A 12,978-nucleotide genomic window follows, 5' to 3' on the forward strand; every position below is an offset into this window, starting at 1 on the left:
ACAATCCCAAATCGTAGAGGCTACGTGCTTTATTGTATTTGAATACATACTAGGAAGAATTTAGCTTATGAAAATTGTGCTAAGATTAAAGACTTAATAAAAAACTGAAATGTAACAGCAAAACTCATTAAAACATTCCAAGAGACACAAAAATCAGCTAGCAGTATGACAAGGACAAGTTTTTACACAGTTTTGCTTTGAATACAATTTAACCTTAAGCACTTCAGTCCTAAAACACAAAGTCTGTAAGACTGGAAACCACTTGCTTCTGTCTCCAAAGGTGTCTTGTGGTCTGCCAGTGTAGCTTGTGGGTAAGCATGTCAATTCTAATCTTTTGTACCACTCCTGTAATCTAGGTAACACATATGAGCCTTGCAACATCCAACAGGAAGCAGAGACAGCTGCTGTGTAATATATATAAAGTACTGCATGTACAAAGGGGTAGTATATGAAATACAGAACTTAAGCACTTTATAAATCATTTAATTTCATTCAGTTTGAATTAAAAGTAAAAAAAAGTGGCAAACTACAAAGTACCTCCTCCCTTTTCTTCCTCCCACTATGTGATTTATGTTGAAATGAACAAGAACTAGTTTATGATTTACTTCAGTTTTCCTTAAGCCCTTTACTTTATTTAATGGGAATTCAAAGCAGCTTAACATTTCCATGTATTTTTCCCCCACAAACATTAACTGTTCACTTCTGTGCTACCTACTGAAGTGAGACAGTTTCTTGAATAGTGAAAATGTTTCACAGAAGATGCTTTTACTTAATACCTTAGAGTCTACTCAAAGGAAACTTCACTGAAATACAAGCACTCAGTACACAATCTGACAATACGTAACCCGTTACAAATCTTGCAGTGCCTGTAAACTTATGTCATTAACATTAAAATTTAACCTGCTCTAAATGATGTAAGGTCAAATGACACTCATCTGATCTGACTTCTGTGCCAAAGACAGGGGAACCAAGCTTACTGTATTTAATGACAAGTAATAAAGCTGCTTCACAGAAACTGCAGCCTGTCAGAGCTCAGAAGAGACAGGCCAAAATTAATTACGTAGATGACAACAAAAGGCAGAGGATTGGAAATAAAAACTTTTAAAAATAAAATTTATAATCTTACATTATATGCAGAGTTCTGATAACATAGCTGATTTGGGTTACTTCTCTCACCTGTTCCAGTATGGTAACTGAAATTTGGGTGTCAGCTTTCTCCATTACAAAGTCAAGATGTGCCACATCAGCAGCAGCCTGTTGCTCCTGCTCTGTAGTAGCACACCCAAAACCCAACTTTCCACTGGGAGAATTCAGCTTGAGACCCCAGGCAGCATTAATAACCAACTCCTGCTGCCCCATTCTCTGGTGTTTCTTACTGGAGACCTTCCACTGACATGATCACATCACAGGATGGAATTAGAGTATCTCACTACTCCAGGTTCCACTGATAATAGGGACACACGCACTCATATTTCTGGCCAAAGACACAAAAGTGTTTGTCAGAAGGCTAATATGGACTTCACTCCAATTACTTGTATTCATTCAATACATGATTTTTCATTATTTTGTTCCAGCCTTCAGATTGAGAACCTTCTGACGTAAACTTCTGTAAGAATTCAGTACTGCAAGAAGTGTTCAGCAAGGAAAAGTGTTCAATAAACAGAATCATCAATAAGTATCTTGGCACCGCCAAGAACCTTGTGTCACTTCGCCCAACTATAACTTTTGCGTTAATTGGTGTCCAGTTTAAAGTTCTGCAGGTAAAATATATGAAGTGTTAACTTCATACAGTCACTAAGAACTCTATTGCTTTACCAGTGCCTTTTACCTTTAACCAGCTAGGAGGCTGTGGTCAGCCTATCACCATGTCTTCAGGAAGATGACTTCACAGAGTTATTTGTAATTTTTTTTTTTTTGCCCCCAGCTTTTGCAAAAGTATAATAAAAAAGCAGCCAAGTAGTATGGTCATTAATGCAGCTACACACGAAGACATTTCAGTGCAGATTTCATATAGTTAGTTAATCTTAATCGGTGTTGACTGAAGTATACTAGTCCTAGCATTTAGCAGTTGAGAGCAAACATTTTTGCCTCTTCTTATTGCCAGTTAAATATTGCTTTTCCAGGAAACACTACAAATGAAGTTCTTCACTTAGCAGCTGTTGATTGAAGACTTCATTAGAATCAATCTACCCACAAATACTACCTACATTTCAGACTTAATCTTACATTATCATAAAAATCAGCCTAGTGGGTTATGCTCAAAATAAAGCCTTAAGTATTACTTTCCCTCCATAAAGCCTGATTGTGCCTGAAGTGTTACTTTCCCTCTAAAGTTTCTATTTAAATACTAGACAACTAGATATATTAAAGTACAGGAAAAAAGTGATTAATAAACAAGGACTTCCAGGATTAAAAAAACTGTAAGGAAGCATTCAGAGATGCTATCAGCTTATAATTTGTTTAGTATATAAGGGTTTCTTGCTGCTGTTTCTATATATTCTAGAATGAGATATTTTGTTTCTATAGTTTAATTCTCAAACTATGTAAGCAGTAAGCCATAACAAAGTGCACCTCTGGGAGAGAAGTGCTCTTCTACATGGAATTATGTGAACTCTAGTATTGTAGAGATTCGTATACTCCCTAGCTGGCCTTTTCCTTTAAGCAAATAGAAATACTAATAAAGATTTGTCCAGACTTAACTGTTTAGGATTCACTAGAATGACTCCATCATTGTTCTCTCAGATAACAAACCTAACCTTCCTTCCAACCCGTTCACAATAAAAACAAACACTTGTTTGCCTTCATGAAAAGAGTGTTGCTCAGACAGGCATATGACAATTGCTTGTATACAGAAAATTATTCAACAGCTTTCCAACGGTAACCCTACTTTTTCTCCAAAACTTTTAATCTTTTAAACTTACACTGAGCAGAATCAGTACAGTTCTTTTTTTCTTTATTTTTTTTTCATAATGCAAAATACACAAGGTATCTGGCTTTCTGGGAATTCTACAAGCAACGTTCTCATACAAAGCAAGCTAGTTATAGTCCTTTAATGGAAAATGCCAGGTTATTGATTTTTAAATTTATTTTTTAAGTGAGCTTAGTGATCAGTAGAGGTGCTGGACTGATGGCTCTAGAGACTATCTTCTATCTATAGAAGAGACAGCATTCCAAGAGCCTCTGCTATATTATAACTCTCAAGGGATGGGTCCTAAGAGTTTGAATCTACTAGGGTTGTTACAAAAACACTAACTACACTTAAAGAAAGGATGTGCTTATTTAACAAAACCAAAAAGACAAACAAAATTATTGTTGTATTTGTTTACAATTCTACAATTTTAAGCTACTCTATCAGAGCTGTCTATTAGAATGCATACAGAAGCATACTAAAATGCAGTGACGACTGGGCATTTTGCACATAACAGTGTTAAGTAAAGACATTTCTTCACAACATACGACAAACTGAAATGAGCCAGTGAGCACAGCAGTTACACAAGCCATTTCGGTTTCAAGACCTTCTGATCTTTTTAACTAAGAGACAGTTATGACAACTATTGAAGCAAGGAAGTCTGAAGACAAATTTCATAGGCTAAAGGCTTTGGCAGTTTAAAACTTAATCTGTTAACTGATATTAAGCAAGCATCCTTTTTCTTTTTAAGCAATCTCGGTACACTACCACATAAAATTCGTCCTCACAATAGCAAGTACCAAAAGAGATCTCCACAGACTCTTCAGCTTGTACAAACGCAGTTTAGTTTCTAACTGAATTATCCTCAAAAGCTGTAACAAATAAAGACAAAGGGGCTTATTTTCATGCACATAGCTCTGAATGCAGCAAATAACAACACAGCACAATGTATGATCAACTCATGAAATCAAGGAGAACACAAGATGGAACATGCTGGTCTCATTTAATGTCAAATCATATAATTAAGGGGATTTTTGTTCTCTTACATCCCAGGATACAAGGGCAAGACTCATATACAAAAGTTAATTCAATTCATTTAAAATAATTTACGCTGGCAAAATCAGGTTCTGAAGCTATAATAGCTACTTGAAAAGCAAGACCTACTACATTTAAAATATGACAAAAGGTGCAAGTGATCAGACACTAGAATTTTATCACTTACCTCATGATGCAGCTCAGCTATCTGATCTTTCAGTTCTCTGATATACTGGTTAGAATCAGAATTATTAAGCTGCCCTTGAATTTTTCCTTCTTCTTTCTGTTTTGATTTAAAAAAAGAATCTTATTCAAATTGTTCACAGATATGGTATATTAAAATTCTATTTTAACAGCTTGCTTATTTTTGTCACGTACAGACAACATTCACACACACGCACACACAAACCATCCAGCATTTTGCATCTGGTTGAAGTTACAAGCAGGTATAAGTAGTTCAGACCAAGCTGATCCCCTGGGAAACACTGTATGAAAAGGGCTCCCCCCCAAGTAAAATTATATTTATTGTGCAGGAACCCCAGAGAGCAAAAGTGAAGAAAAGAATGTCCCTTAGTACCAATGCTGTAAGAGGTACAATGACAATGACAAATTGGCAAGTAAAAAAAAAGTCAGAGATGAAAAGGTTTGTCAACCTAATGTAGCTCTTAAGTGCCAATGACATCTTTTTGAGCATCTTGAAACGTGAAAGCCTGCAACACTTTCAGCTTATCTCTAAAGGGAATCCTAATGTGGCAATCTCTAAAGGGAATCCTAACGTGACTAAACCAAATTCTTGGCAGATCTCAGAAAAATAACTACCTGCTGCAAAGAACTCTTTTCTGAAAGCAGCCCATGTCTTCACTTTGCTAGGTACAAGTCAACAGCTGTAGGTATGTTGTAGTGTCCCCCTCTACCCTCCAATGAATAATTTCCAAAGCAGCTATAAACTTCGGAAGGTAGAAGCACCTTGATTTTATGCAAGTCTTTAACCTGACTGTAAATCACATACAACCAGAAATCTATAACAAGAAAATCTGGCTTCTCCACCTGTAGCTCATTTTGCTAAATCTCTACATATGCTTAAGAAAGCAAAAAAAAAAAATCAACTTCAACAGGCAAGCTTGAAGTTACTTGCAAATGGAACTTAAATACCTTGTAGAATGAGAGGTGTCAACTATTCTTCAAAATACAAAGCAAAAAGCTTTAACAGATAGCTTTCCCTGAAAGGGCACCAGGACACAAATATGTACTAGGACAGTATTTTGCATTCCAAAATCTTTTTGCTGAATAAAGAGAACAATCCTGCATAGTCTCAGTGTTGGCAAACTCAAAGCAATTTCCCTTTCAGAGATGTTTTTTTCTTGCAGAGTATACATCACTAGAATGACTTTCTGATATTCACTGTTAATTTACATATGCACTATTACTCCATGTTGTAAATTAACTGCACAAACTTAGTTTCCTAGCCAATCCATGGCTCAAATTTACAAAAAAATAGCAAGTATTATCATTTTTCCCATGCTAAATAGATTAAACAACAACAACGCAAACAAAACTTATCTCCCTTTACAAGGATGACTATTGGTACTGAGAAATCCAAACAGAAGCAACAAAACTTGCAGACCAAAAATAATGCAGTTTACATTCATACACAGAAAAAGCTTCATTGGTATTGAGATTCCAGACAAGAAGGACTGTATCTCTTGCGACAGCAAAAATGTACATGGGAGAAACATTAATCTAAATCCTTTATCCCCATTTGAAATGGACTTTTCCATTTTAGCCTCTGGTACCTTGGATTCCAAATCATGATGTGACCATAAACCACTGTATCATAAAACAAGGGTAAAGTCAGATTTTCACCATAAATTTAAGACAGGTGCCATAACCCTTTTAAAACAAGTAAATATGTGGCTTTACATTGGAATTGAGTGCACAGGAAGACACAAAACAGGCATTTTCCGATTAAATCGGAATAAACAGCAGAGACAATAAAAGTTACTAGCTTAAATTCAACGCTGCACAAATTGCTGAAAACTGCTACTGTATACTATGCAGAGTATATATGCTATTGGGAATTATATATTATCATTAAATTTAAATGCTTTTTATCCCAAATATTACCGTAAAGTTAATGCCAAGTTATTCTGTGATATCTGTGTTAAGTTTGCTCATGGAAGAGCAGACTCTTAAACTGACTTAAGCTGAATGTCAGCATAAGCCTGGCTTGCAAGGTCCTCATTACTAGTGAAGGACAAGGAAGGTTTCAGTTTTCCTTTCATAACAGAAATTTCCTTACAGATTTTGTAGAGCTGACAACTCAAGAAGTATTTAGCACAAAAAAGGAACCCTGCAATGTGATTTTCTACAAATACATTTTTCAAAGAAAACTCATGCTGTAACTTCCTCTTGCAGTATTCAAAATACTAGAAGTCAGAAGCTGATCCTTTTCACCAGCTGTGGAAAATAAAAATAAAGAAATCAGGTATTTCTACCTCTAACTATTTAAGACTATGTTCTATAAGCTACAAAATATATTTGCAGTGGGTAAATTGGATGGGTGCTACATAAATTTTAGGACAAGGTATTAATCTTCTCAGTTGTTGTCCATCTCTCTGAGCAGCAAAGATGTACATATGCACACATACACACACTTTAAAACCTATTTTAAAGTTGCTTAAAGTTGCTGCTGTTAAATTAGGTTTGTTGTTTGTGTCATTGGTTATTTAAAACACACTCATGCAGCTGCATTAGCAAACCACTGGAAAACATGCAGGCATCAGACATAGCATTAAAATATTTAATTCTTCCGAAGAAGTATTACTTGTTCTCTAAATCAGATATGCAGACAGATGAAATTTTACATCTTTCAGATGAATCAAAACATTTCAAGTAGTTTTATGTCAGAAAATGGTCTTTGTTGTCTATAATTCTTTAAAACTGTAAAAGATTGAAGTTTCTCACCAATATTTTCATATAATAAAAAAATATATGAAAAACTGTTGCATTTTCCAATCATTTTATATTTGCATTAAGTTCATACTACTTGCTAGCAATTTTCAGCTTCTGATGAGCATTTGGTAATTAAAGGCAAGTTTTATTTTGAACAGCTTAAATTTAGTAGTAACATTCTTTAACACTAGCTTTTTATTATTAGAGCAGTTGACAGACATCAAAACCAAAACCTGATGGCAGGAAACTTTCAACATGTGCAGTTCCTTTTACTACTCCAGAAAAGGATACGAACAGCTTTCCCTACTTTTTTTTTCCTATGTCACAAAGGAAGAATACTTACTTCCCAAAATTCTGTCATTCTAGATTTGTTTCTCAACCTACGCTAGGTTATATGACACAGCACTATGTATTGTTTTTTTTATGGTAATTGTGAAACAAGAACTTAATGTTTTTATAAAATGATCGTGGTATCATCCTAGGGTCACTTTTTAAGGAGTACTGTCAGTGTGTGCGTTATCTTGAAATAGTGAAAAACCACCACCACAGTAAAACCCCAAGTTCTGTCCCCATGCTGGTCAGATTCCCACTTGTGCACCATAATTCTGGATGATGTTAGCTGTGCTTTAATGCTATGTGCCACTGAGACTGCTGGAAACTCCAGACTGTAAGCATACCCATGCTCCAAATATTTGTCTCACAAAAGGAAGCTGCAGAAAGGATTTTTAAGTTCGTGTTTCATTTAGTGGCTTATTAAGCTTGAGCCGTTTCAGCTTAGCTTTTTCAGCCTTGAATATAACACCATATTATGCAGAAATAATTTCTGACTCTTCAAATTTATCTAGTCATGTGGCATGCTGCAACTGATGGTTATTGTTTGTTCTCAGCTCTGAATCTGAATTAAACTTGGCTTGAAGTAGAGGGACAAGGAATTAGCTAGGTTGCAAATGACATACAAGTGGGAAAGAAACTGAGAAGTGAAGATATAACAAGTACTGAATAGAACTGAAACACGTGTAAGGACTTTAGACAGTAATACTGATGAATTCTTGCACATTTCATCCTCAACCTATTATTTGCAGGATAAGGTTGTTGCAATTAGTTATGGTTGTTGATATACTGCAGGGTAACGGAAGATAATTTTCGAGGAATAGCTATAGCCCTCTATCATGCATTTCTCTACAGAAATGAGTTTTTCCATTTTTCTGTTCTTCTGCTGCCAGACTTACTTCACTTCCAGATATCAAACTAGTCTGTTCTTTATAGGGTTACTTCTCCTCCTGAGACACCACTAGGAAGGAATATTGAAAATATTCATTCAGACAGGCAGAAATCAATCTTATGTGGATCAAGTCTTCTCTTGCTCCAGTCATTTCAGCCTAGGAACCTGCTGTGGTGGATGGAAGCTCAGCTACTAAGCTTCCATTTCAAGAGTAACTTGAGATGGGGAACAAAGAGCTACCTGCCCAAAGGACAGAGCCTGGACTCTCCATAGTCCAGCCCCAGCAGCCTAGAAGGTCTGAGCCTACATTCAGAACATTTTTAATACTCTTCTTCCTTGTCAATCTTATTATTATTGCTAGTTTCTAGCTTCAAGCATCAAGCCATTGCAGATGTGCTGGAAGATGCATGTTTTAGGATGGATAGATTCAGGAAGTCTTCCACAGCAAAAAAATAAAATTCATCTTAACGGTCTTGAATGCCAAGGGTGGACATAAAGGACAAAGGACATAAAACCTGTCTCGTATAAAGACAGGTAATACAATATAAGGGTTTCTGTTTCCATTAAGTCACATTTTTATATGTTTTGGCTGTAAACTGCCTTGTCCTCCTCATTTAGCAGACAGTTCCACTGACAAAAGAAAAATTAAACTGCTTTCATGTAGGCTGAGTTAATTAAATGCTTCCTATCATAGCATTTACTTCAGTAGGTACCATGCATTTTGCTCTGCGTTAGTTTTATACTGTACTTGAGTTGTTATATATTTCTGAAAAAACACTCAAACTGGACTGGTTCAAAAGTGAATGCTTACTTACATCTTAACAAGCCTTTAGGGTATTAACATCACAACTTTTAAAAGGAAATAACATAAGCAATTACTAATCTCTCTTCATAGGGGTTTAAAAAAATCTAAGACGGCACACATAGGATGTGGCTTGTTTTCTTTTTTTTTTTTTAAGTGGAGCATTATTACAGAAAATCTGTGGTATTTGGGGAGGTCACGACACAAAGAAGAATGCCTGGTCTCTAGGCAAATAATAGTAATTTTAAGTTTAAAACAAACATTCTTGAAGCTAGGTAACATATCAAGAAGAAAAAATGTCTAAGTAACCAGAATAGCAAAAAAAATTAAAGCTAGGCAACTCTGTAATCAAGGAATTTCTGTTTAAAAACCCACAGTCATATGAATGAATTTCCACATAAATTTCCTTGAGATATTGTTTCTGCATACTGGCACCAATGCATTGCCTACCTCCCCTTCCCGGGAAGGTTTTTAGAAAAGTTAGAAGAGTAATACCAGTTGGTGCTACATAACATAATTTGAGGGCCATCATCTCAATTTTGCTACTTTTGGAGAGGACTTATTGTCCCCCTCAGACTTTTTCAACTGACGGGCTCTACCAGCACTAACAGGGTTAGAAATCCCTGTACCAGGGAAAAACGCCCTGGTAGCCAGGTATCAGCTCTACTCAAGGCAAAGTTACAGTGCAAACAGCCAACATGCAATCCAGCCTCTGGCCTGAGAGGTTGTGCATAGAGAGGGAGCAGCACAGGCAGTGAAGGAGCAGGAAATGAGCCCTGCAGATCAAAAAAGCAACTGCTAAAACAGAAGTCACTTAGGCCTCTTCAGCTGTAGAAGCTCTCACCTCCCTCACCCTGCTCTGAAGTTCAAGAGTACTTGTCTGCATACCCAGATCTATACCCAAAGCTCCTGAGACAAGAAGTCTGTTCCTCAAAAATTTGCTTTTTAGCTTGAGGAAAAGTTCTGCCCACAAAATTTATCAGTTGAGATACATGGCTGTAATATCAGACATAATCCTCCTTTGTCTGCCTTTTTAAGAGAAAAGCATCGTTACTATACCTTCCCAAGCAGCAGCAGCAAGTTCTCCAGAAGCACATTAACCTGCAGTCTGAGAACTGCTGAGTATGTGGAGAACCTCCAGCCTCAATCAGCCCAGAACCAGGGTTCACTGCTGGCAAAAGCAGCACAGGGACAGAGTGCTAGTATTAAATACCTGAAACTATTACTGTATAGTATCCTCTACAAAAATCAAGTACAGTAATAGTCATGACAAAGTTTAAATTGAAAAATTCACTGAGAACACCTGGAACACACCGGAGGCCTTATGTCTGTAGTTGCAGGTGCTTCATCCCAAGAAAATTGCAAGATTAAAGTTTTCTAAAACATTCTTGATGATAACAGTTGGAAAATACATGTCAACAAGAAATTAGACTACTTAAATTCGATATCATGGGTTGTTTTCACATTAATAACTATGAACTTAAATACAGAAAAACAAAACCAATAGTTTTATGGGCAGTAAAAATGAAGGGACACCAGACAGATACTGTTCCTCAGACAGTGTATCTATCAGCTTTACTAAAGATGTATAAAGGGTAGGATATTTCCCTCTTTTTTTTCCCTGACTTAAAAATATTTACTTAGTACCAATCTGCCTCAGCCTCTTTTCAGGGCAGGCTTTTAAACTCTTACTCTGTGGCAAGATAGCATTAAAAAATGTAAATGAAGTTTATTCAGAAGGGTAAATGTGGTAACTAGTGTCCTTTCAGTGACTTTACAATGACTCATTCTAGACTTTCAAAAAACACATCACTAACATCACACACCACTATTGATAAGAGTAAAAAAAGTTTCCTGTAATTTGAAAAGATGGAAACAATTTCTTTACTCAACAGTTAGTACTTGGAAAAGTTATTAAACAGAGGTCATAGAAAGGCTTCATTCTAGCGAAATAGTGCTAAGAGTTTAAACTGTGGGGGAGAGAACTAGCACAATCATGGATTTCCTTTACAGTTGCTCTTAAAGCAGCTTTGACATGGTTAAAGATAGGGTAAGTGTGACAATTCTCTGAATCTGCCAGGAAACACACCAAGAAGGAAGTGATGTTACCCCCTGTCCAGATCAACATAACCAACAGAAGAATGAACTCTAATAGACAGTTTCCCCTTTAAGATTACTCAGATGTAAAAAGTTTTCTATATTACACGTGTGCTCTGTACCTCCTCATCCCAATGCAGACACGGACTATTTCAAGAGGATAGCCACAGGTCACCAGCCAGAATGGAAATGGAGAGCAAGGGAGTAAGATGCAGAGCAGAGTCTGCAGCTGCCACAGCTCTGCTTCCTCAGTCTGTCTATGCTTCACTGGCACTGTGCTCCTTACCTTGGCCAGCTGACTAACTGCAGCTTTTAACTACAACTTATTTAACCCTGCCTGAATTTCTCTAAAGCCTCCCTCCCCCCCTTAGCCCATCCTGCCTTCGACTACTACAAGGAAAGCTTTGAAAAAAAAAAACAAAGAAAACACCCAACCAAAAGAAAACTTCAGCAGTGCAGAGTGACCAACAGGACTGCCGATATGATCGGGAGGAACTCTTGCTATTAGGCCAAAAGTGTAGTTAAGCTTGGTAGACTGCTCTCTCGGCAGTTTTAAGAAAGCACTACACAAACTAATAGTGTGCTAAAGGCTGATATTAGGACATTAAAAGCTATAAGGACATTTAAAGCTATCAGTCCAGATCAAGTGAAAACAAAAAAGATGAATTACATGAGGAAGCATTACATGAGGAAGCAAACCCAGCGTTTTACTGATTGACTATAGGAATAAAGGGAGACAATATCCATTCCTTGTCCTAGCTATCTACTAAATCTTACACAAGAATGAGATAAAAGGGGTCAGAGTACACATAGACTCCCATCTTATAACTGACTTATTTTGGCCAAACTAACTTCTGTAAGAAAGTGAAACATCAAATGAGGAGGACGGCTTTTCACCAGCACAGAGGTACAAAAACCTGCAGCCCAGCCATCCAAAAATCCTTTATTTGTTAATGATTTGGTTAAGTGCCCTGTTCAAAACTCAGAAGCCTGCTAAGTACTTCAGGTGATACTTGCTTCACAAGGGCTTCATGAGCTGAATTAGCGAGGGGAAAAAACAAGAGAGCAGAGGACAAAACAAGAGCTGATGGAGTACACCTTTGTTTATATACAACTTCAGGGTTTTTCCTTTGTCACTTCTGTGGCTTAGGCATATGCAACAAATTAAACTTCAGTAACACTTCAGTTTTGTGTTATTTTCATTAAGGAATGCATCAGACTTGTTTAAGAACATCCATCATGCATTGGACTATTTTTTGCACTTCAAAACACATAAGTGTAAAGAGTCAGCGTCAGGAACTGAATGCCTGACAAAGATGAGATGACATTCAGAATATATAAAAACTTCCTAATATCACAATAAACCGACATTTTGCTATACAATTACATCTACTAGTAAGTGATAGAACTACCTCCTTCACCCTCTGTCATTATTACTAACCAAAACTACAAGTGACCCAGAAACTGTGATTTAAATCTAGCATTTGTGTATGTAACGTCAGATCAGTTCTTACGTGGGAGTAGTGATACTCTGTGTTACAGAGTTAACGCCAGTGTCTTGCACCTACACCTACATGAACATTTAAAAAGAAAACCACATGATTTAGGTTAAGCATTTCTATGGACCATGTGGACCTTGCACTGAATCCCTAGATTTTACCCTTGCTTCTCATAAAAGCATCTGGTGTTTTTTTTCCAGGGGAATGGTATGTGTTAACTTCCTCCCTTCACTGTTATCAGCTTTGAAACAATAATCCCAGACAGACCTATTTATGATGCTCCATATTAAGCATGATTACTTTGAGAGAAACCTACACACTAAAGACTAGTCACATGCACTTTATGGTCTTAAATGTTGTATTTCAAATCATTAAGGCAAGCCCAGATTAAAACGCCCTCCACTCTTCACATCAGACCACAGCATCCCAGTAACAAGCTGATCTGAAGAAAATTGAAGGCAGC

The 12,978-nt window shown here is 36.8% G+C and overlaps 1 protein-coding gene across 6 annotated transcripts in view; it reads right to left on the reverse strand.

Annotated features, from left to right (window-relative positions):
* Window positions 1–12,978, reverse strand: part of EVI5 (ecotropic viral integration site 5) — a 77,848-nt gene that overhangs the window by 17,430 nt on the left and 47,440 nt on the right. For 3 of the 6 annotated variants that reach the window (XM_083847437.1, XM_083847435.1, XM_083847432.1), the window contains one exon: window positions 4,131–4,226. The exons of 1 other annotated variant lie outside the window; for it this stretch is intronic. In XM_083847437.1, the coding sequence (XP_083703563.1) occupies window positions 4,131–4,226 (96 nt within the window). Of the gene's footprint in view, window positions 1–1,414; window positions 1,475–2,936; window positions 3,781–4,130; window positions 4,227–12,978 lie in introns of those variants that run through there. 2 more of the 6 variants (XM_083847434.1, XM_083847436.1) reach the window with 2 other exon arrangements.

The sequence above is a fragment of the Anser anser genome (assembly GCF_964211835.1).
Source record: "Anser anser genome assembly, chromosome: 8".
In the NCBI taxonomy this organism is placed as follows: domain Eukaryota; kingdom Metazoa; phylum Chordata; class Aves; order Anseriformes; family Anatidae; genus Anser; species Anser anser.